The sequence below is a fragment of the Dufourea novaeangliae genome, unplaced genomic scaffold (genome assembly GCF_001272555.1).
Source record: "Dufourea novaeangliae isolate 0120121106 unplaced genomic scaffold, ASM127255v1 scaffold56, whole genome shotgun sequence".
Taxonomy (NCBI): Eukaryota; Metazoa; Arthropoda; class Insecta; order Hymenoptera; family Halictidae; genus Dufourea; species Dufourea novaeangliae.
The window spans coordinates 1,953,727-1,977,119 of record NW_015373942.1 but is presented as its reverse complement, the minus strand read 5'-3'; the positions used below and the strand labels follow the sequence as shown (position 1 = coordinate 1,977,119).

General features: G+C 33.1%; 6 protein-coding genes across 6 annotated transcripts; 4 read left to right on the top strand and 2 right to left on the bottom strand.

Annotated features, from left to right (window-relative positions):
- The first annotated feature begins 993 nt into the window (after positions 1-993).
- Positions 994-1,974, top strand: LOC107185869 (transcription initiation factor IIA subunit 2). Its single transcript, XM_015573641.1, has 4 exons — positions 994-1,171; positions 1,469-1,573; positions 1,663-1,792; positions 1,895-1,974. The coding sequence occupies exons 1-4, from the start codon at positions 1,100-1,102 to the stop codon at positions 1,924-1,926; spliced, it is 339 nt and encodes a 112-aa protein (XP_015429127.1). The 5' UTR covers positions 994-1,099; the 3' UTR covers positions 1,927-1,974.
- A 477-nt stretch (positions 1,975-2,451) lies between these two features.
- On the bottom strand, positions 2,452-4,685 carry LOC107185742 (membrane-bound transcription factor site-2 protease). The gene is made up of 6 exons (XM_015573498.1): positions 4,524-4,685; positions 4,081-4,359; positions 3,494-3,844; positions 3,223-3,381; positions 2,898-3,155; positions 2,452-2,820 (listed from the first exon to the last, which is right to left on the bottom strand). Exons 1-6 carry the CDS (start codon positions 4,596-4,598, stop codon positions 2,452-2,454), a joined length of 1,491 nt encoding a protein of 496 aa, XP_015428984.1. The 5' UTR covers positions 4,599-4,685.
- A 1,673-nt stretch (positions 4,686-6,358) lies between these two features.
- LOC107185818 (protein dispatched) lies at positions 6,359-11,205 on the top strand. Its single transcript, XM_015573584.1, has 10 exons — positions 6,359-6,553; positions 6,631-6,768; positions 6,861-7,550; positions 7,629-8,016; positions 8,106-8,307; positions 8,384-8,771; positions 8,857-9,435; positions 9,554-9,854; positions 10,502-10,802; positions 10,876-11,205. The coding sequence occupies exons 1-10, from the start codon at positions 6,416-6,418 to the stop codon at positions 11,108-11,110; spliced, it is 3,360 nt and encodes a 1,119-aa protein (XP_015429070.1). The 5' UTR covers positions 6,359-6,415; the 3' UTR covers positions 11,111-11,205.
- Positions 11,206-13,017: 1,812 nt separating this feature from the next.
- Positions 13,018-14,859, bottom strand: LOC107185741 (targeting protein for Xklp2-B-like). The gene is made up of 7 exons (XM_015573497.1): positions 14,443-14,859; positions 14,285-14,369; positions 14,082-14,205; positions 13,902-14,024; positions 13,653-13,841; positions 13,344-13,502; positions 13,018-13,230 (listed from the first exon to the last, which is right to left on the bottom strand). The coding sequence occupies exons 1-7, from the start codon at positions 14,696-14,698 to the stop codon at positions 13,018-13,020; spliced, it is 1,149 nt and encodes a 382-aa protein (XP_015428983.1). The 5' UTR covers positions 14,699-14,859.
- A 715-nt stretch (positions 14,860-15,574) lies between these two features.
- Positions 15,575-18,605, top strand: LOC107185848 (Bardet-Biedl syndrome 1 protein). Its single transcript, XM_015573620.1, has 7 exons — positions 15,575-15,702; positions 15,974-16,148; positions 16,343-16,552; positions 16,674-16,969; positions 17,127-17,376; positions 17,451-17,630; positions 17,766-18,605. The coding sequence occupies exons 1-7, from the start codon at positions 15,689-15,691 to the stop codon at positions 18,390-18,392; spliced, it is 1,752 nt and encodes a 583-aa protein (XP_015429106.1). The 5' UTR covers positions 15,575-15,688; the 3' UTR covers positions 18,393-18,605.
- A 989-nt stretch (positions 18,606-19,594) lies between these two features.
- On the top strand, positions 19,595-23,087 carry LOC107185740 (transmembrane protein 8A-like). The gene is made up of 13 exons (XM_015573496.1): positions 19,595-19,694; positions 19,902-20,073; positions 20,148-20,358; positions 20,443-20,570; positions 20,643-20,926; positions 21,011-21,294; positions 21,362-21,490; positions 21,566-21,771; positions 21,860-22,017; positions 22,094-22,326; positions 22,418-22,612; positions 22,671-22,811; positions 22,887-23,087. Exons 1-13 carry the CDS (start codon positions 19,595-19,597, stop codon positions 23,085-23,087), a joined length of 2,442 nt encoding a protein of 813 aa, XP_015428982.1.
- Positions 23,088-23,393: the final 306 nt, after the last annotated feature.

The window sequence follows — 23,393 nt, the reverse complement described above, 5'->3', positions numbered from 1 at the left end:
ACCGTTAGGCTGGCTGACTGGCTGTCATTGGTTGATTCGGTTATGTATAAGGCCTGTGATTGGTGCGTTGGTTGATGAAGAACGTGAGGATTGGTCGCTTTCCTGCTTGCTCAATTTTCTATTTGAACGAAATAGAATATTTACCGCCGAATTATATTTCAATATATTTTCTTATATGCACCCGAGATTAATTCAAGAGGGAACGACTATCATGAAAGGGAAACAAAGAGACACACACTATCCCCGAAAATGTGATATTCCACTTCCTAATAGCTCGAAAGTATTAATTTTACTCTCGTCTTCTCGAAGTTTTCAATCCTCCAATGGTTCTCTAACGCCATCTATGATAAATATACCCTGTCAATTTGACAATGATGCCAAAGTTTATGAAATACAATACAATAGATATTACCAGTTAAATAATAGATCAAAACTATTTTTCATGAAAAGAGCTTGACTAGCTAAGCTCTAGTTGGGTCGAAGTTCATTGTTTAATTACTTCCTCACCAATTACCAGAAGGTAATTGATTGTGCCTATTAGGATTCTTATATCACGTTATCAGATAAAAAAAATATAAAAACGAATAAAAAGGGAACGTGGGAAACGTAACATTACTAAAATGTTCATTAACGATGAAATTTAGAATAAGTTATCATATTTCATCAGTATTACAATATTCATCTTTTAAACCGAAGCATCGGATATTTTTATTCCCACCAAATCATATTGGATACACGTATTATGAATGGAATATATAATGCTCCATTTGTGCTAATAATACTCAGAATTCATTAAAATTTTACTTTGGTAATCGTAATAATAATATAAATGCCTTATCGTGACTAAATTTTGTAGTTACATCAAAAAAATGAAATACATATGTATTAATTTTAAATCTACCGGTATTTTTAGTCTTGTCTTATTGGTTTCATTCTATCGTTGGTTCAATTATATGACCGAGCATCGCAGCACTATCGCGTAGTATGCAGATAATCAACAAACATCAGTGAAGGAACATTTTTCTTACGCATGAAGTTTATTTTTGCATTAACAAACATCGATTTGTCTTGATAGTGTGCCTACTGTACTTTAAGAACAATGTCTTATCAATTATATCGAAACACAACGTTAGGCAACACATTACAGGAAAGTCTCGATGAACTAATTCAGGTAGGCTTACATAAAATTGCCCAATGTTCAGGTTAGAATTTTCAGTGAATACTAAACACTAATAATAAAACGTAAATTTTTATGTAAAACAGATGTATACAATAACAACATTCTATACGTGTTGTACACAGTTACGTATAAACTTATCGAGATATTTGTAATATAGTCAATTTCCTTTTCTCGTCATTAAACTGTAAAATTCTATTCATTAGAATTTTTGAACTTAATGAAAATTCAAACAATCTTATAAATGTAATTACATTTTATTTTAAATTATGTAATAATACAATTTTATAGTATGGGCAAATCACACCACAATTAGCAATTAAAGTACTATTGCAATTTGATAAGGCCATAAATCAAGCACTTGCAACCAGAGTTAAATCAAGACTTTCATTTAAGGTATATGCCTCTAAGTGTACATATTTAATAATAATTATATTAACTAAATTTTTACTATTACTATCACAATTTTTTTATAAAATTTTTAGGCTCATAAATTAAATACATATAGATTTTGTGATAATGTATGGACATTTATGCTCAATGATGTTGAGTTTCGAGAAGTTCAAGAAGTTGCAATAGTTGATAAAGTCAAAATCGTTGCCTGTGATGGAAAAAGTAAGTAAAATGATATATGATTATTCACCAATGTTTAAAATGAAAAAAAATCTATGGACAATATGAAGAAACAACACATGAATGATTTTTATTCTCTTACAGCACTGGATGCAGATGCAGCTACAAAACGATAACATCAATTTCTTATACATCTAAATATATTTGTCATTAATAAGAAAATATTAGCCATATAAATATTTACAATAGACATTAATATAAGCAAAATACATTATATTTACTATAGCTACATAATTATTATTCACTTTCCCACAATAATATATCTGATCATGAAATAAGTATAATCATAACACTATGTTGAAAGTAAAAAACAAAAAGATTACTTGCTTTTACTAAAATTAGCATTAGTTTTATTTTTATATTGTATCTGAGAATGAATAGACTTTGTACATTACAATATGTTTACAATAATTTACCTTCAGGAAATATAAAATATGTTATATATATATATATAATCCTACTATGTGATCCAATTTGTTCCAAAGGTGTTAGTCATTATACAAACGAGACTGCAAGGTTTATTAAAATATTTGAATAAGTAATACAAAATAGCTATACGATTATGTATGAATATAATTTATCACAATATAACTTTGTACTATGAATATGTCTTGAATATTAACAAACACCTGTTTTACTACTTATCGTAATTTATTCACAAGTGAATACAAGAAGTTAATAACAAGAAGTAATGTACCTATACTTGTTACCGTTAATACAATCGTTTGTCTAATATGTTTGTTCTGTCGTGTTAAATTTAAAAAATAAAGTACAACCGTATCTATAATGTACTGTCCATCCAAAGAGAAACAAGGTATAACATTCAAAATTGCTAGACCAGCTGAAAAGATAGTAACATATTTGCAAAGAATCACTACAGCCTCTGGTAATTTAGGATTCAGAAATGAATATTTAGGTAGCCAATCAGATACATCAACTGTTTGATAAATATCTGCTGGATACCCAAAAAACAAAACATCCTTTCCTTCTCTTCTTTGTATTTGAACAATCTATAATGTTTATGTAAATATAATATCATTGCATATTATTCGAATGATAAATAAATAAATCTATATACTTTACATACCTTAGTAACATTATCAAGAGAAGGCTTTAAACAATGAGTGTCATGAAATATGCATTCATTACTAGCATGGCAATAATTTTGTGATTGATTAATCATAACTCTTACTGGAAGACAAGAGTGTGGTGGTAAATGCAGAGGGGCAGCTTGTGGCCCTTCTATGTATTCAAAACATAAACTTCCACGAGATTCACTATCACGTGTACAGCAATTTATAACACCATCTGTTTTTTGTCTAGATGGGATTGACTCATCATATTCCTACATCAGAAATTAAAAGTAAATGCTTCTGAGTAATGAAAATACAATACATCACAAAAGTATGTACCTGAATAAATGATTGTTTAACACAATATCCAAGAGCAGGCTGGTTTATCGTGTTTAAGATGCAATCACCCCAGTCTTCGTTATGTTTGACGTAACAGTCATTTATTTTATATATTATGTCTTCTTCAAAAAGTCCTGTTGGACTTAATAAAGGCGAATTCTAAAATAAATTTTTAAAGTAAGAAGTTATAATTCAACTTCAAATAATTTGGATATGAAAAAATATACTAAAAGAATGGATAAAGAATCAAAAAAATATAGGTTTTACTTACAGGTAAAACAGTCTTTACATAAACTCCATTACCGTATAAATATAATGGTGCCCATAACCATGTGGAAAACATGAAAATAGTTGCAGCTACTGTTGCAAGTACTACATTATGCCAAATCCCAGCACAATTAACTCTTAACTGATTTGTTAATGGTAATGAACTAAATTGTTCACTACTTATACGTACATAAGCTATAGGTATTATGAAAGCAATCACTATTCCTACACCATATAACTGAACTCCTTCTCTTGCTGCAGCCAATGCATGTCCTAATTCGTGTGTAATGAAACAAAATATTAATGTAACAACATAATATCCAAATTCATTAAGGGGCATATTTACACCAGGTAACTGGAAAATACAAAAGTATATATTAATATCAAATTTCAATATAATTATATCCAATAGAGAAATCCAATAAATAATTCATAATATTAAGCTTATAATTTTTAAAGTTGTTTCATGAAATTAAAGTTTATAGTGATAAAAGTCCTTAGGATGTAACTTTATGGAACAAATTTCTATAAAAATGAAATAATGTTTTCTATAAACAAATGAACTTGAAAATTATGTTAAAATTAATTTACCATTGGTTCTAAGAAAGATTCAGAGTTATTATTATCAAGTGATGGCCCATTCATCCATATATCGAAAGTCCTCTTTAAAATACCAAGTGTTGCAAGGGGAAGAAGAATAATAGTAACAATAACTCCTGCATTGAACCAAGCATTCCAAAATTTGGAACGTGTCATTCCCCATTTTCTTATCCTACGATTAAATGCTGTTGTGAACCATTTTATTCTTAATATTTGAACCTCTATACCAGTATTTTTCAAAAAGTAAATGTATGGATAATGTGAACATGTCTGAAAGATAGAAAGTATTATTTATTTAATTATTGTTTACAAATAAAAGTTACACAAACGTCTATATTAAAATCGAACTGTAAGATTCAATTAAAATTTTATACATTATAATAAAAATATCAACGTATTTCAAATTTTAATAATTTGTGTTTAACAAATTATACCTTAAAGATTGTGTCAAAAAAGAATAACAAACAGTGAATGAGACCTATTGTTATTAATATACTTAAAGCATCCATTCCCCGGAATTATACTTTAATTTATTAGGTAAACTCTTCATACGCTAGTGTGTCAAATCTCCTTTTATTACATTTAAATATCAACTAAATTCAACATTATTTAGCTTGCATTGGAGACTTTTCAATTCTTAAGGGTTCCAGCTCTCTGGTAAAATGCATTTTAAGATGATAATAAAGCCATTTCAATCTTCGACATTTACCGACTGTTATTAATGCTACTAGAATCTTAAACCACAGACAAGATATAGAATAGACTTAACATCCAATGTAATTTTCTGTCACACACTGGGGGGCTTTAGGCCCCTCTTAACATTTTAGTGTCAATACCCGACGTTACCGATAAAGTATGAATTCTGATCATATGTAAGTAGTACCACCGACTAGGTATAGAATAGACCTATCATCCAATGCTTTTTTCTGTCCCATGTTCATAGGGCTACGTAGCCCTGTTACCATTTTAGTGTCAATATCCGACGTTACCGATAAAGCATGAATTCTGAGTATTATTAGCACAAATGAAGTGTTATATATTCCATTCATATTACGTGTATCTATATAATTTCGTGAGAATAAAAATATCCGATGTTTCAGTTTAAGGTTAAGGGATAAATATGACAGTCATGAAACATGAAACGGAAAAGTATATATTTTTTCACTTAACTACAATACAATTTATTCTAAATGCATCGTTAATGGACATTTTTATTAATGTTACTTTTTACATGTTCTTGTTTTATTCGTTTTTATATCTTGCCTTACATTTGTATATTTGTAACAGATAAATTCAGAATAGATGTAGTTTCATAAATAGATTCTAGGTATAGGTCTATCCTATACCTAGTCGGTGTAGTACATAGCATGTATAATAGACTGCGCGATCTTATGGTAGGGATGAAGTCGGCACTAGAAAAAGATGATAATAACTGGAGTAACTTTTCTCTCTTTCTAATGCGGCTGTTGGTAGGGGATTCTCCTACGGCTGTGTGGAGGCATAACACACGTGCAGCATTCCTTCTCCTCATCATCCTCCAGTCGCTTTGTCCCCCCCTTGCGATGTACGAGCGAGAAAGGAATGACTCCATCGCTACTTCTGTCCTTCGGTCTCGCTTCATCCCAACCATAAGCCGCGCTGCTATTATATATGCTATGTCAATGTAGTCAGGCAATGTGTACGTGATGTATGTACCATGATCTACATACCATAAACGTGACACACATGCATGCCATCGAGACCTTACTATATTCTGACCTTCGGTGTATGTAACGTCGGAACGTATGGAACGTCCCATTTGTTACTGCCGATCTAAACACGTGCCACCCCTTTAACTGGGAAGTCCATGTTGCTTTTCAAATTAAGAAATTCCATCTCAACTTTTCATATAAAATTAGATGTATTTGTAGAACATTTTGTTACTGTGTTGCACACATGGTCCATGAAATCTCGCGAGTTCAGGTATAAGTTTAAAAATAATCAATGAAATGTTTACACTGCCAAATTACAAATCCAACAAATCTAATGGTGGAAATTAATGCCGAGAGAAGAACGAAATCGTAAGGCATATTAAGCTGAAAATGTTTGTGTTACGCGTTCTACTTGTAGATTTTCATTCCAATTATACGTGCAAAGAATTTCCATCCAATGGCATTACACGGTATTTTATTTTTACAACAAACTTGTTAGACCTGAGAACAGTGTAAATACAAATGCTGACAACTTGTGGTTGAAAGCACCATTACAACAACATTGTTTGAGTATTATGTACTCCGTATTATTACGATTTCTGACAAAAAGTATGACTTAAAATATAGTCATTGAAATGGAAGTGTGGTGGTTTTCTCGAATTATAGCTCATCATCCTTATACCATTTTACTGGGAATACTTATATTCTCTTCAACATGCTTAATTGTTCCCTTAACTGTGAAAAAGTTTCCAGATTTCTCTGACCCTCAATTAGTGAGTACATAGAAGTTAATATAAATGATATGTGTATATTAATTTTTTTGATATTGTACTGTATTTGTTTTACCTAGGGCTTTGAGGCAAGGGGTACAACATTAGCTCAACGGCTTATAGCTTGGCAAAATTTAATGGAGGCAAGTAAGCCAAGAGGACAGCTCACTGATAATCCTTTAGAGTATTATTATTACGTGCGTCAACTAAATCAACAGGTAAATCTGCCATAGATTATTTACAAAATCTTCCATTTTAATTTTTTTATAAATAATGATTTGATAATGAAATAAAGTACAATATATTCTAGAACTTACAGAATCCTGTTAATATACAAAATCATACTTGGATTAGTCAGGGTATTATTAGGAAAAAGCCCAAGAATAAAAAGAAAGGAGGGAAAAAATATCAGAAAGAAATAATTAATGATAGACAAGAAAGAAATGCAACTGATTCTAAAGATAAGTGGGAAGAATTAATAGAATTGAAAAATAAGAATAAATTAGGTACAGTAAAGGAATATAAAGATCAAGATCATATTGACAGTGAAAGTTTTTTCTGTAATTTACCTTCTTCTGCTTATGCCCGAGTGGTAATTGGTAGAAATTCAAAAGATTCCAGTTTATGGTCAATGGAGGGTGTATTAGCACAGTGTCATATTGATGCAGAACTTCGATCAAATATGCACTTCCCTTCCTTATGTCAAGTGCAAATGGAACAAAGTGGTGCAGGGCAGAAGTGTTGCAGAAGTTGGTCACCAGCAAATTATGTTGCACTTTTATCCAATAGAACTTCCTGCTTGGGTGTAACAGAGAATGATCTCACTCGAGTAGAAACTCTTCTACGAAGATGCGTGTATTTTTATCAGAATCACCAACTAACATCAAACTGTGCAGAAGATTTAAACTGTCAAAGACACGTTCCAAGCGAATGTTATATGCATAATGCAGCTTATCATTTATTGCACTATTTGTTAGATACTGATTTTATACCAGATCATGTAAGTATATTAATTCTTCTATCATAGAAATTACTAATTATACACTTTTTAATATAATTTTTAATTTATTTATTATAGAAGCACAGTTCTCAAACAAAGTCAAATTCAACATTGAAATATGCAATGATATTTTTACCAATTGCTGCAAGTTCTGCCACTTTAGATTTTTATAGTGGACTAAACAATGGTGGTTTATCATACGGAAAATTTTGTGTTAAAGGAATGCAGTTAGGTTTAAAAACTACATTGTTTGATCGATTACTGGTATCAGATTCAATCCTGTTGCTTATTGGTTTTGCATTTGTAACAATTTGTATATGGGCATATACTGGTTCTCTGTTTTTAACTGCCACAACAATTATTGCTGTAATTTTTAGTCTTGGTATTTCGTATGCATTCTACACTTTAGTTTTGCATATCAAGTTTTTCCCATTCATGAATTTGTTGGCAATTGTCGTTGCTGTAGGTAAGAATTTATAAAACAAATAAGTGTAATGTTATCTTATACAACAAAAACGTCACAGTACATATAAATTTATGTTATTCATTTATAAGGAATTGGAGCAGATGATGCATTTATATATTGTAAAATTTGGGAGAAAGGAAAACAGCAGAAGGTATCGAATAATGGTTTAATTAAATTGGTGCAAGAGACAATGAAACATGCTGTACCATCTATGTTTGTTACATCTCTAACTACTGCAGTAGCTTTCTTTGCATCAGTCGTTAGCAATGTTACTGCTATCAACTGTTTCAGGTATAGGATTGAATTAAATAATTGATTTCATTATTTAAGAAAAAAATTTATATTTAAAAATCACTTTAATTTTCAGCTTATTTTCAGGAATGACTGTGATTGCAAATTTCTTTTTAATGATTACTTGGTTACCAGCATGTGTGGTAGTATCAGAACGGTTCAGCTGGAATGTTCTGTCTCCTGCGAATTATATAGTGCGAAAAATTGTTCGTCCTTTACGTCTGTTTGGAGATAAAATAGCAATAAGTTTTAACATATTCTTGACACAAACAGTGTTTGGTTTTCGCTGGTGTTGGTTACTAAGTCTGAGTACCTTAGCAGTAATATGTTTCATTATTGTTTTTAAGTATCCAGGCTTACAATTACCAGATACCGCTGAGTTTCAATTATTTGACAGTTCTCATTTATTTGAGAAATATGATTTGATATACTCTCACAAATTTTGGTTTGAGAAACGTGAAACAGTATGTATAAGAATTTACAAATATCTTTTTCACATGAAGATTTTAGAAAATCTTTAAGCGACTAATAAACTGTTTATAATTTTAGATTGATAATGGAGATGTGTTACCATTGAGATTTGTATGGGGTATCAAGCCAATTGATAATGGCAATTATTTAGATCCTGACATTATAGGTACACCAGAATGGGATGAATCTTTTGACGTTTCTCATCCAGCATCACAGGTCTGGCTGCAACAATTTTGCCGAGATCTGCGAACTCAACCTTTTTATCGTGAAACTCTGGGACCTTTACTTCCCAATTGTTTTATTGAATCGTTGTATAATTGGATGAAGAGACGTTGCGAAGATCCCATTGATTCGGACATTAACTACATGCCATGTTGCGAAAGAAGCAAGTTTCCATACAATTCTAGTGTATTGCAACAATGTGCAGCTGAAGCTAGCGCAGAATTGTATCGTACACCTGCACACTTGTGGGCTCGCCATGGCGTCTCTGCTGGCATAAAATTCTTAAACGACCCAATTCTGGCACAATTACAAACCTCAAATGAAACCAATTCCTTGATGATGCCGATCACGAAAATTAAAGTCTTAATCGTTGAATATGACAGCATATATAACTATAGTGTTTCTTTCTCAAATATGAATCAATTTTATCATCAGGTACATATCGACGCAACATATTCTTTTTTTGATATATTGTGAAATAAATGCTTAATCACTTAGTAATTAAAGAAATATATTAAGCCTTAAAATAGAAACATTTTCTATATTTTTTTAGGTTGAAATTTGGATGCAAGATCAGCTAAAGAAGGCACCATTGGGTATGCGTGGCGGTTGGTTTGTGAGCAGATTAGAATTTTATGAATTACAGCGGACATTATATGAAGGTACCCTTTGGGCAATAGGAGTTTCATTGGTCCTAGCCCTTATAGTCTTGATCATTGTGACATTTAATCCTCTTATCAGTTTGTATGCCATTATAACAATTGGAGCAGCAATTATAGTAACAGTTGCTGGCTTAATTCTTCTTGGGTGGAAGCTGAATGTCTTAGAAAGTGTTGCAGTCTCTACAGCCATAGGTTAATTTTCATAACTATGTTAACTTCGTTGCTTTACAAAATATACCAAGTGTGGTGGAATGGATAGTACAACCGGACAGAAGGTGATTTTACATATAAAAATAAGTTGATAATTAAATTTAAAGATTCGTCGGATACGCATGCAGTTAACTGTTTCCCGGCTTTATGTTTGTATTAATGATGCCGATGTCCTGGTTAGTTATCGATAATACGATTTTATTAATTTACATTGTGGAACGAATTCTTGATTGTGACGTCCCTGTTGACGCATACAAATTCTTGCTTTATGAATCAAAAGGTCGTGGATAAATGTTACAGTTCGACGGTTTAATTGAAGTTCCAAAAAGCTTGTATAATTTTCTCTTTGAGCTGCAAAAGATGTACACTATTCCTGCGGAGACATGATCCACTAATAAAAGTCCAATGACTAATTAACTTTTATTACTGACCTTGTAGGCCAAAGTGTACCCTGTACAGTAACAGACGAATCTTTAAATTCAATTTTCTCCAAAACTAGGCCTCTTATGAAAAAACTTTTAATCTGTATTTTCGGTTTATTTTCATATGTAGAATCACCTTCTGCACGATTGTACCACACGTCCCGCCACACCCTATATACATATTAACACGTATATACTATTTTCTAGGTTTAACTGTAGACTTCAGTTTACATTATGTAGTAAGTTATAGAGCATGCACTTCCAAAAAAAAAGAAGACAGAGTGAAAATAGCGCTTTCACAAATGGGTGGTCCAACTCTAATGGCTGCCCTCACAAGTGGAGCTGCTGGTGCTCTTATGTTACCATCCTACGTACTGGCATATATTCAGATTGGTATATTTTTATTACTTGTAATGGGCATAAGTTGGACATACGCTACATTTTTCTTGTGTCCACTGCTAGCAATTATTGGACCCTCGTCCCATTTTGCGCAGTTTCAGTACCCCAGGTGAATGTCTCAATATTTCTATATTTTGATTCCAATACTACAGAAAATATAATAATTATTTATGTGATGTCAGGTTAAATGTATTGTGGAAGTACCTTCGTAAAAACAAGCCTAGAAATGTGCCTGAAACAAATACAGATAATGATAAGACTAGACGGAAAGCTAAAAGACGGGGAATGTGGTCAGAATCTGCTTTAAGTACGTCTAGTACAGTATGTCAATTTCACTGTAATGACATGGAAACTTTTACAAGAGCGCCTCCATCACCATCGCTACCTCCATCTCCGTCATCAACATTACTTCACTGAAATGCAGGTCACGTGGTATTTCTGTTATAATAGTTAATATAGTTGGTACAAAAAGAAACTATTATGATGCAGTGTATGCTCCTCGAAGTATGGAATTGGTGGATTTATTCAAGTGTAACTCATGTCCTATATAGAATTACAATCGTGTGTAACAGATGTGTCATTGGCTGTGTTTATAATAGTTGTAAGGTAATTATTTGTACATCTCTATTATTAACATTCATTGGGCTTCCTATATAAGTTACGCATATATGTGTATACACTTTATATCCCTTGTGATATGAGTGAAGAGCTTAAAGTGCCAAATGTTTAGTTGTTAATTTTTGAAAAGTTTCTAAGCTGTGTTCTATGTTTATAGGTGTAACTTTAAGTGGCAGCTAATATTTATAGAGTACTACAATGTTACACTTGCATTTACATATCTATTAAATGCATTTGGACTTATTTTTTATACACAATTTTTTTGCATAAACAACTTTCTAGTATGTAGTCATTTCGTTATTTTAATATAGACGGATTAGTTACTATTTATTAACAAATATTTCGATATGCTATTAGATGTAGGTTAAATAAATTGTATTCAACTTCATAATTTATTACATTTTGTAGATCTTTTATTAAAACTTTGTATCCTAATTAAAATAATATAAAGCTTTTAATTGTAATAGTATTCACACATTTTTCAATGAAAGGTTATATACATATAAAGACTGTTTCATTTTTTAGTTACATATTACTTATAATTCCATACTACAATAAATGCACACAGATAATTGAATTTATTATATATTATATACAAACTAGAATAGGTTTGTATCTGGTATGAACTTGAATTTCTCCATCACGTAATACTTTCAAGTTCATGAAATATGAGATGTATGTGTATATGTTTGTAATTACATTTTTTAAAAGTAACAGAATATGATATATACAATTTATTTTCAAGATGCTAAAAGAAGACTGACAGGTTTTATAGTTTCTATCTGTAGTTGCTTCGAAAAATGCGGGAGATATAACAAAGCACATGTTGCTTTTACTATAATTAGCATTCCATAGATTAAACTATTTTCCTACAATTTGACAATGTTTTAGTCAGATACATTATAAAATAATAAGTATTTATAAGTCTTTCAGTTGACTTTTATTTTTAAATTTCTTTTAACATTAAATGAAACTCATTTACTAAAGGTATTTAATTACACAAGATACAAATTAATGATTCGTGTAATTCAAGTTCATGTTTTCAAATAGATAAAAATTGACACTAATGAAGAAAATGTATTATGTTAGCGACAGTGTATGTCTGTTCATCGATTACTCAAAGATTTATAAGTAATGTATATCAGGAGAACTTAATATAAATTATCTAGAATGCCTTGGCAATCTTTAATATATTAACATGTGAATCTGTGTATGTTGTGAGTAAGTTACAATGTATCATAGTAAGCTCGTTATGTATTTTAAAATCTATTTCATGTTGATACGCATATTTAATGCTTCATCGAGCAAAAACTGCGATCACCACGTGACCGTTCACTATGAAAGAAATATATCGGACTCTTTTTATAACATAATTGTATCTACTTATGGAAACATTTCAATTAATACGATGGCTACTCGAAACCAGTATTACACCTCATAAATCAATACCTGAAGAAATTCAAATTATACATTTAACGAAGTTGCCTTTGTTAACAAAATTTTAGTAGAAACAATAATGCATTATATGTAAACATATTAGAACCTACACGTTAATATGTATTTACAGAGAATCTCAATTCGATTACAGTTTATATATAAATCAAAATAGATTATAGCATAAGTGAACACGGTTATTTACATGGTAATATAAGTTAAATTGCATCCATAACAAAAAATCAAAAACATAATAAACCGTATTAATTGTATTAAACGTTACTATTAACACGATCGATTTTGATTACATTCTCAGTACCTATACGACGGCGTTTCGATATTGGGCTCTTCGGATCAGTTAATGGACGTTTTTGTATTTCTGGTAAACCTGTCTTATATTTGCGAATTGGTTGCGCTTTGTGAACAGTTTGTTTTCTTAATATCGCAATTTCTTTTTCCTGTTCCTTTTGTTTGACGATGATCTCCTGTTATTTTATTTGTTTAAATTTATTGCCATATTACTTTCTAATTTTATGCTACATTTTATCAAGATTTAATGTTACCATCGTATTCAACGATTGCAATAAATTTAAATTACCTTTAGACTCTGTTGTTGTCTCTGTATTTCTTTTTCTCTTAAGATTTCATCAAAGCGTTTTCTTTCCTGCGCTCGAATTGCTGTTTGAAGGAGTGGCGTCTTTGGTCTACTCGAGTTTTTCCTTGTTCGACACGGTATAAACGGTGGTTTCTTCCAAATCTGAATCATTTTGGGAACATAGAAATATTTGTCACCATTCACCAGTGTAAATTTTGTATCAATGAAAAAATGTAGAAAAAAAAAATGAATTTCTAATATTTGATTTATCCATGTCATGAAAAAGTAATCAAGAATCGTAGATTTAATTACCTCTATGTTTCTTTTAATGTTTTTAGTCGTAGCTTGTAACTTTTGATCATTATCGCTGGTATTACAATTATTTCTCCCAACATTATTATTAATGTTTTTATTGGTAGTAGCTGGAAGTGATCGAGTTTTTAGGTATTTGGGAACTGGATTTGCCCGGAACACTCTTGTCTTTTTCTCTTCTTCCAAGATCTACGAATGAATAACCAATTAACGAATCGTTTCAATAGTTAGATATATTTGTTTAAATACCTTGTTAAGACGTTCTTGTTTTTCTTCTTCTTTAAGTTTCTGTCGCAAATCAAACTTAAATGGATACACGGCGTTGCTTTGTGCTTTTTTCACTTTATTACACTTTCCTTTCTCATCGTTCTCCTATAATATTTAATCGTTATAATAAATCAATTAATAAATTAATTTACAATTGTGTACCATTTTGATAATTGTGTCATGCTTCACAAAACTTTCGTTCTCCTCGCTTTCCTGGCCACTGTTGTTGCACTGTATTTTCGGTGATATATCATTTATTCCAGATAAAGAGAATGTATTCAAAGACCTAAAGTCATGTATAAAAATTATAGAATTTTAAGAAGCAAGAATGCCATTTCAAATACAACCATAATTGCAACGCTTACGTGATCAATGAGTCTTCCTTACTCGTGCTCGGAAAAATCCCTTTGGAACCCGGTATCGGAGTACTTACGATCACCCTTGGTTTATCTAAATGGACAATGTAATATTAGATGAAGTATATCTCTTTAACGATTGAAATTATAACGGGACTTCAGCTTACTGAAAAACGAATCTCTGCTCTCAGGTATATTGGAAAAATCGACAAACTGCGGGGACTCGAGCTGGTCCCATTTATCCTCCTCCTCAATTCGATATTTTCTCCACTTCTCGTTATCAATGTTCAAATTTTCTTTCTGCCATAATTTACGCGACGGCGGTTTCAGATTGTATTTTGTGGATGTAACCGGTGTCACTAAATTCCCGCAACCTGCGTTCGTTCTCGGCGATGCGAACAGCATTGTTTTCTTTGATGTCATAGTTAATATTTAAAGCTATAACACTCTAAATTAAAAGTGAATCCTGAGCAGATACAATCCGCTGGAAGTCAAGCCGTTTACTAAAATAACTTGTTTACGTCTTCGCAAGATTTCACTCGAAATAAATTTTCAAAGTTTAAAAAGAAAATACAATTATCCGAGTTAATGGTAGAACAAACGTTTTGCTTCGACACTGTCCTGAATGTCAGTTAAATGACCGATATACAGGTTCACCAACACCTGTTCGGATATGTATCGCGGTTGATGTTCCAAATAAACAAAATTAGGTAGAGCGGACAATGTTTTCGATCTAATGACAACCGTTTGGGAATTCAAATCAAAATCAATCAAATAGCGCCGGAATATTGTTGGCATTCAAAAATGAAAATTGATTTATTAGAATCGCATATGTTAATCGCAAAGGGATTATAAATGTTCTTAATAAATACAAGATACCGTTTAATGCGATATAATTTTGTGGCATAGCATACGTTAAAATATATTTAACGTTCTGTATGTTTTGTTTACACTTAACGATATTTTGAAATAGTATGTCATGCGGACGTTTGTATGGTGCTTTAAATTAATTAGATTCTTCTTGGCATAGTGCGCGTAACGTTGACCGTGATTATTGATATTCATACACGCGTTAATACATGTGTGAGAACATTTCTATGGATACAAACGCCCACAACAAAGCCGAACGCTGATACTGTTGTACCATTTGTGACAAGTTTTCCAAACAGATCTTCCGATATGATCGATGCTTGCCGCGTTTCGAAATTGCAGTTCGTTCAGTGTGCGATCGGTTTCGTTTGGGGTAAGAATCTTTTTAAGAAGTTCAACACGTTGGTAACGATATGACGATCCGTCAAGCTGCACTACAGTGCATAGAACGTGTAGACAAAGCGTTGCATCGAGGGATGAAATAATAATGTGTTTCGACTGAAAACAATATTTTCAACCGAATACCAAGAGGAAATTTTAATTATGCACGGGTTACGGTAAGGAATAATATATTGCAAAATGTATTCATGTTTTGTCAATTTTTTAAGCCACTCTAGGATATTGAAGGTTCTACGTCGTTATACTTAAATTACTTGGTAATATAAAATTGCTTATAATTAATAAAAGTTAATAAAAATACCTTGACCTAAGTTGTAGAAATACCAAGTGTTTAAAAATTGGTATTATATACAAGAGTCACGAAAAGTGCAATTTACATGATCCGAAATGAATTTCAAAATAAGTTTCACATTAGAGAATCTTTTTTAGAGCTGATCATAATATTGTTGGCCTCAGTACCAATCGATGGTTAGAAGCACTTTGGGAACCAGGAGCAAAATTATACACCTTACCAGATGCCATCGATATGTTGGATGTAACTGGAGATGGAGATGCCAGACTCATTTGCGCCGATTTGGGAACACTGGGCGCCAATTCGACGAAAGTATACGACACTTTACAATCTATCCGATAATACTTGCAGTTTACTTTTTCACTTTAAACAAATAAATCGTATTATTCACAGAAACCAAACAACCAGCTGAAATACATCGAAGAAATTAATAAATCTGTAATTTGACGTAAATGTTTTAATTGCTATTTTGACATGTTCTCTTTTTCTTTATTTCGAAAAATCAGATACGAGTTTACAAAGGGGCCGATCAGGTAACCGAGCATAACATGGTGGATCGACCTTGTGGGGTGGTCGGTTTCTACACGGAGAACGGTGAAGCTCGATCGTCGGTGTTGGCTGTGGGCGGTGGTTCGAGTGTCTATATTTTCAAAAATATGAGGCCCTACTTCAAATACTGCTTGCCACACATTGACGTGCATCCTAAAGAGCGAGAGGTGTGAGATATCTATGTGTTTCCATTCCTTAATTACAATCAAAGAAAAACTATTCTTGATACGTTTAAAATAGATGTTAAAACAGCCTTCACTACACTGTTCTATCAACACTTCTCCATAGATTTGGCACAAAGCAGGATTAGAAGAAGAACTGAACGTGCTCACACTAGCCGACGAATTGGAATTATTATTAAAAGAACTCGGTGCAGGATATATTTCGCCACGGACATTAAAATTCCTCTCTATGGATCCGAACTTGAGAACCAGCTTCGTGGAACAATACAAAAGAATTCCACTAATTAAGAGCAATAGTTTGTCCGCGATTTCCGTAATCCGGAGGGATTCTTGGACCAACCCAGCAAGCGGTTGCCTCGTGCTTGGAACGGAATTCGGGGAAGTTCTCGTTTTGGATCCACGGTGATTAATTCGCTAATTCAATAGTTGCGTCTTCTATTTACGTAAATTCTATTTGCATACGAGGATCGTTCTTGCGTTCAATTTCTTTAGGAATTAATTTAGAGTAGAAGTCCCTGGATTCAACACGTCACTTATGGGTCGTGATTTGTTTCTGCAGAACGTTCACTGCCATGGACAAACATTTACTTGGATGGACTCCTGTTGCGTTCGCGTGTACCGGTTTATGGACAGGCGACGGTAAGATATTAATTGTCGGAAGGGACGGTAACATAGGCGCGATAAGAAGAGGAAGCCCCGTAACGCTTTGGGAAAAGTTGTCAGCGCCGGCCGTCGCTATTTCGGTTCTTAACAATGAAAATATCGCTGTGACTCTGATGAATGGTTCTTTGATTGGCCTTTCGAGAAAGGTACTCGTGGAAGATCGTTTAATAATTCTAATGATTACGTAAATTTGATCTCACAACTAATATTAATCTCGTAGGGTGGTAAACTGTGGCACGTCAATGTTCCGGGGGCGATTTTGGACTCAACGAGTTTGCCAGTACCACAGAGTGGGCTGTCCTTGATCGCCGTGAGTACCGCTGGATTCGGTGTTCGAGTCTACGATAGAATACACCACGTGGATACGTTGAAGATCATGGAACCAGTATCTGCGATAAAGGTAATATTATATATTTTATTTAACATTTCCTGTAACGAAGTGGAAACTATGTAAACTAACATTTGTTGTTTATAAAAGTATTGTATATGGTATGTGTCTGATGATACTGTTTTTCTTTTTTCTTTTTTATTATAGTATGGTCGAATGGGCCAAGAAGAAAGAACAATGGCAATGGTCACCGTAGGCGGCGGTCTGTGTGTGAAGATTTTGAAACGGACCGCCGACTTCAGCATTCACACCTCAGAGTCGAATTCGCTGACGAACAACAACTCGAAGTTTTCAATACCAAAGAAAACACGATTGTTCGTCGAGCAAACGATACGAGAACGATCAGAGGCGAAAAAGATCCACAGCACGTTTCAACGGGGTCTTCTTCGACTACGATTGATGGTAGCCAAAAAGGTAGTAGAATCTTTGAACGAGGGTCAAGACGCGGGTCCGCGTATCATCACTGTGGAAGCTACCGTTTTAGGATTGGGACCGAATTATCAGATTCGTATCTTGCTGACGAATGTATCGGATGAACTCTCGGACACGGGATTGTACATTGTCTGCAGAAGCGAGAACACAGACGTGACGCCACGCGTCGTGGATGTTCCTTTATTGCCGAGTGGAGTTCCCATTCCGATGGCTTTAAATGCAATTCTAACCAGCAGAATATCGGGCAGGGTACAGATCTTATTGTGCAAGAAATCTAGGACAAAGCCGATTAACGTGACGACAGTCGTTTTGCCGGCCGCCGAAGAAGACATTGAAGTGTGATTTCTTTGGACGAAAGAGTGCTATGCATAGAAAAATATTTTCTGTCGCGGGTCTATGAGATATACTATGTAGTGTATCAACAAGATTGGGATAAAATCATTTTTTTTTTAACTTTTGGTTCAGAGAATATGGTCACGTTCTTAAAAAGTATTTATATTGAAAACGATGGCTCGTTCTGCTCGATTTACTTAACAATGACTCACTAAGGGACCGAATTAGAAGATTTGTCATTTACAGTATTTTCCAGTGTTGTCTTACTAATCATTTAAGTTACGTAATGTAATCTCAAACGAATTTATGTATTTATACGATGAGCCGCGTCCGGTCCGTCCTAATTCGGTCAATTGCTTAAACGTTAATATTCGTGTGCATTGCGTTACATGCATGGAGATTCCGTTTTATGAGTAAATCGTGTAAATATTTGATCCGAATACTTGTTCATGTTTTGTAAGTAGATGTTTGATAAATAAGAATATAAAATACACTAGTTATAACTTAAACGATTTAAAATGTAATTCTTTTTTATTTATAATTCAAATGTCTATTGACACATCCGTATACAATATTCATTAATTATTTTCCAAAAGTTTCCCCTGTCCCCTTGAAAACAGAAACCAGTTGTAATATCCCTGTGGTATTGCGTATATGAGTAGAGGACATTAATTTAATTGCGTCGTGGATAGCGCGAAGGGAGAACGTGACTTTTAGTAGTCTGGATATGATTGAAACAGTTGAACGTCGTCAAAGACTGTCGTATCGCGAGTTGACGGAATCTGAGAGGGGTTACCAGGGGTTACATTATCGCGGCTTACGGGAGACTGACTTGTTATGAAAAATTCTCATATTGTGTGAATTGCATATCAGGCCTGGATAGAAGAGGGTTGTACCTCTTCACAGCCACGCTCTGGTAAGTTTAAGCGTAATTGTGATTAAAATTACCGCAATTCGCTGTGAAACTGTCGGTAAGATCACCATCCCCCATACCCACTCCACCCTCTGCTATTCATATGTATATTGTCTACTACAGCTGATCGAGGGGACCCGCATAAACTGGCACACTAAACACGCAACATTCCGGGTTAGCTGTAGTTATTTGTCGCCTGTACAGGATGTACAATCAGCATAGTAACGTAAGGAGAATGGATAATTAATAGGAACTGAATGGAGTACGTCCGATCGATAGGAGCTTTAATTTTTCTGTGATGTCGAAAAAAATTGTAGTGCTTCCGATATGTTATTTTCCAAGGCGATATCTCATGATCCTTCAGCTCCACATTCTTTTACTACTCTTGCTTTTCCCAGGTAAATTCTTGAGTAAACTATTCCACAATTAAGCTTCTTGTGTATGAAGTATTAGTTTTATAATAATAGATGCAGATAATACTAATTTCATTGAGTATTAAAGCTGCAATAAGAATAATACATTTGTGTTCATATTCAGTGAAGAATCGGTCGAGGTGTCATTGAAATATATAGGCTGGGTATGCATTTGTTGTTTTCTGTTTGTAGCCAAGGAATGTACCATGCCAGAAGCAAGTCAAGAAGGACTGCTACACTCATTCAAAAGTTACTCGGATATAGCAATGTTTCATTACACAGTTCCAAAAGAGGTGCTCAGAGCCACTTGGCAGTTTGCTGCATTTATGGACAGACTAGATTGTCCAGAAAGAAAAGTGCATATGTAACTAGTTTTTTCTTTTATATTTTGTCTGTTTCAATGTACAAATAATTCTATTATAATAATGTCATTTACAGATACCTGCAGTGGGGCAGTTATCCTGTGATATCTGTAAATGATACATTCCCTCATGATATGTATTCCAAGCGTAATCAAACAATTGTAGTGTCTGCAATCACAACATTTGAACCAAAAACAACTGCAATTGTCCCAGTTTATGGACCAGAATCTGGAGATTGGTTTGTGGGAGCTTATTTGTCTTACTGGGATGAAAAAGTTCAACAGCAGGTACAATTGTTAAATTAACAATAGATACAGTACAAAGAATTTCTTTCAAATCAAGTGTTCTATATCACTCCTTCTTTAATTTAGGGGCTTGGACACAAATGCCATTATAGCATAGGTTCTGTAGCTATATGGACACAGACAAATAGTATTGAGAACATACCTACTGGCTGTCAGCATACATTAAGAACAAGAGAAACTACTTCCTATTACAAGTAAAGAGTATAAACATTATATTTTATTCATTGTGCCTACATTAAAAATTAATATATTGGATTCTCCCACAGAATATACATACCATCAGGAACATGGAATTTTCAAGTACATATTTGGGGTTGTAATTTTACCGTGTACACATCTCATAGTATACATGATCCTTGCATTCAAAGTGTGGCCTTACAAGGACGCTCCCTACCTGTTTTCAATCACTCTGAACCCAATGAAATTGGAAACTTTACTATGTTAGACTCATATACCTTTACAGAAGCTTCCCCTTATGAGGACAGTTATTATTATCTGATGATTATTTCAGATAGTGTCATTGAAGTAAATGTGAAAGTAGTCACTGCAGGTACAGTACATATTATATATGTTTTTTTTTTAATATTAATATTATAGATCTATGAAGCTAAATCATTGTGTTGTCCTTTTTCAGAATGTCCTATCAGAGTAACAGAGAAGTCTTTTGTAAGACAATATTTAGATGCACCTTCATTTTCTAAGGCATTAGCTCAATTACGTATGAAAGATTTAACGAAACATCATACCCATCGTGACGAAGAAAACAGTAATAATAATAATATATCATTGTACAGTGGAATTGATTTTAGAAATCAATTTCGTATATCGGATTTAGGTGTTGATGATTCGTGTGTTCCAAGATATCAACTTGCCAGGATTAAGCATTCACAAACATTTTCTGGTGTTTACTTGTTACAGGTATTAAATATTTACGGTTCAAGGTGTAATAAATTGTAGAATATTGTCATTAAATAAATTTTTTCAGGGTAAAGAATGGTTAACTTCTTGGGTAATGTTAACGGATGAACATCCGGTAATAACACAATTTAATATATTGCCATTAATAGACGTCGGTGGTACACTTGATATTAGTGTACATTTAGAAATGGACAAAGTAAACATGAATAGTAATCTTTGAGTATAATTAAGTAGTTTATTAAATTATAATTATTTTTTACATGCATTTTAGATCATGACAAGACAGTTGGTTAAAGTTATACTTTGTATTCGACGTGGTCGTGTTCCAGATAGAGTTAAGGGTAGTATCGTATGTGAGGATTCGAGAATGTTAATGAACTTATCGTCTTTCGATAAACATGATTCAACTTTGTTAATACCGTATCCACAGCCAGATACGTGGTATGTTGCTTTGCATGCAACATGTCATTACAATGAGTAAGATCGTGTTCTTGAAGTATAAACTAAAATATAATCGTAATAGTAGTTTGCATATATTTATAATATGGTATTGTTTATATATTAGACGTCCTGTAAATTGCGAAATGGAAGAAATTCTAGTGTCGCTGGATATACGAACCAGGCAGTGTGTGTTCCCTGGAAACTACCCATGTGGTCACCATGGAATTTGTCAGGAAATTCATCGAGATATTCTTTATTATACAACGTGTAAATGCTTTGAAGGTTGGATTATTATTTGTATGACATAAATTCTGTAGTTATTTTCTCATATATTCTAATTATGAATCTTGTTGCATAGGATATAAGGGATGGGGCTGTACTGATGCTACTAGTGCCAGTCCTGAGTCATCTCTTCTCATGACAACACTGATGCTCACTTTAAGTAATGGTTTCTTCATACCTGCTATATATTTAGCTGTTAAGCGAGAATTATATACAGAGGGATTAGTTTATATGGCAACCATGCTTTTTTCGTCTCTGTATCATGCTTGTGATCAACACGTTATGACATATTGTGTTGCTAAATATGAAGTACGTACATTGTTTCATTTTATGACAGTTATTATGTTAACTGCCTCTTTTATCTTTTCATATAGATGTTCATGAAAAATTTTACTTATAGGTTCTGCAATACAGTGACTTCTTTTCAAGTATATTAGCGTTTTGGGTAACGCTCGTTGCAATGGCTGAAATACCAACTCGTTTTGTATCTTTGTGCCACATGTTTGGAGTTCTAATAATAGCTTTTGGAGTAGAGTCCAATAAAACAAGCCTAACTAGTATATTAGTACCTTTAGGAATGGGCGTTATGATTCCAGTAAGTAATTTAATAGATCTGCTTGTAAAATTATCATTTCTTATTTGCACATTTCTAGATGGGAACATACGTTTATCGTTGTTACCAGTTGAAAAAGTGGAAAAAACCTGATAGGATTTCAAAATTATTTGTGGGATTGTTATTGGCAACAATAGGTTTGTTGCTCTTTTCTTTAGTTGAAACAGAAGCTAATTATCAAGTATGTATAATATCATACGTGAAACGTTAGTGTGAAAAATCGGAAACTTGTACAAAAATTGTTATGTTTTTCCAGTATGTTCATAGCGTGTGGCATATGATAATAGCAATTTCATTAGTGTTCTTGCTACCGCCATCACGATTCGAACAAGCTGGTTCTTCAGGTACAAACTCATTCAGCGACGATAGTGAATTACTTGATTATAAGGATACACCTGACAGTCCGATTTTTACGGTGACTACTGGTCAGGAAAATTTGGTAATTGCATCGAACTGAAGATTGCATTAAAATTAAGTAGGGCAATGAAACCAAATACGTACCATTATTTAAATTACTTGTGCCAAAAGAGTGTTCTAATTCTCTAAAGAAGAAGGTAGGTTATAGTATTATAATGATCAAAATTAGAAAATTGTGTACTCATGTACACACACCATCTATGTGTACATAAAATATGTATTTATGTATAATTTTTACAATAGTTCCTAAGTCAACATATACATATGGTTATAGGGTAATCTGTGAGAAAAGTTTCAATTTAATACAACTCAACATACGTATAAAGAATACTTATAGTTTTAAACA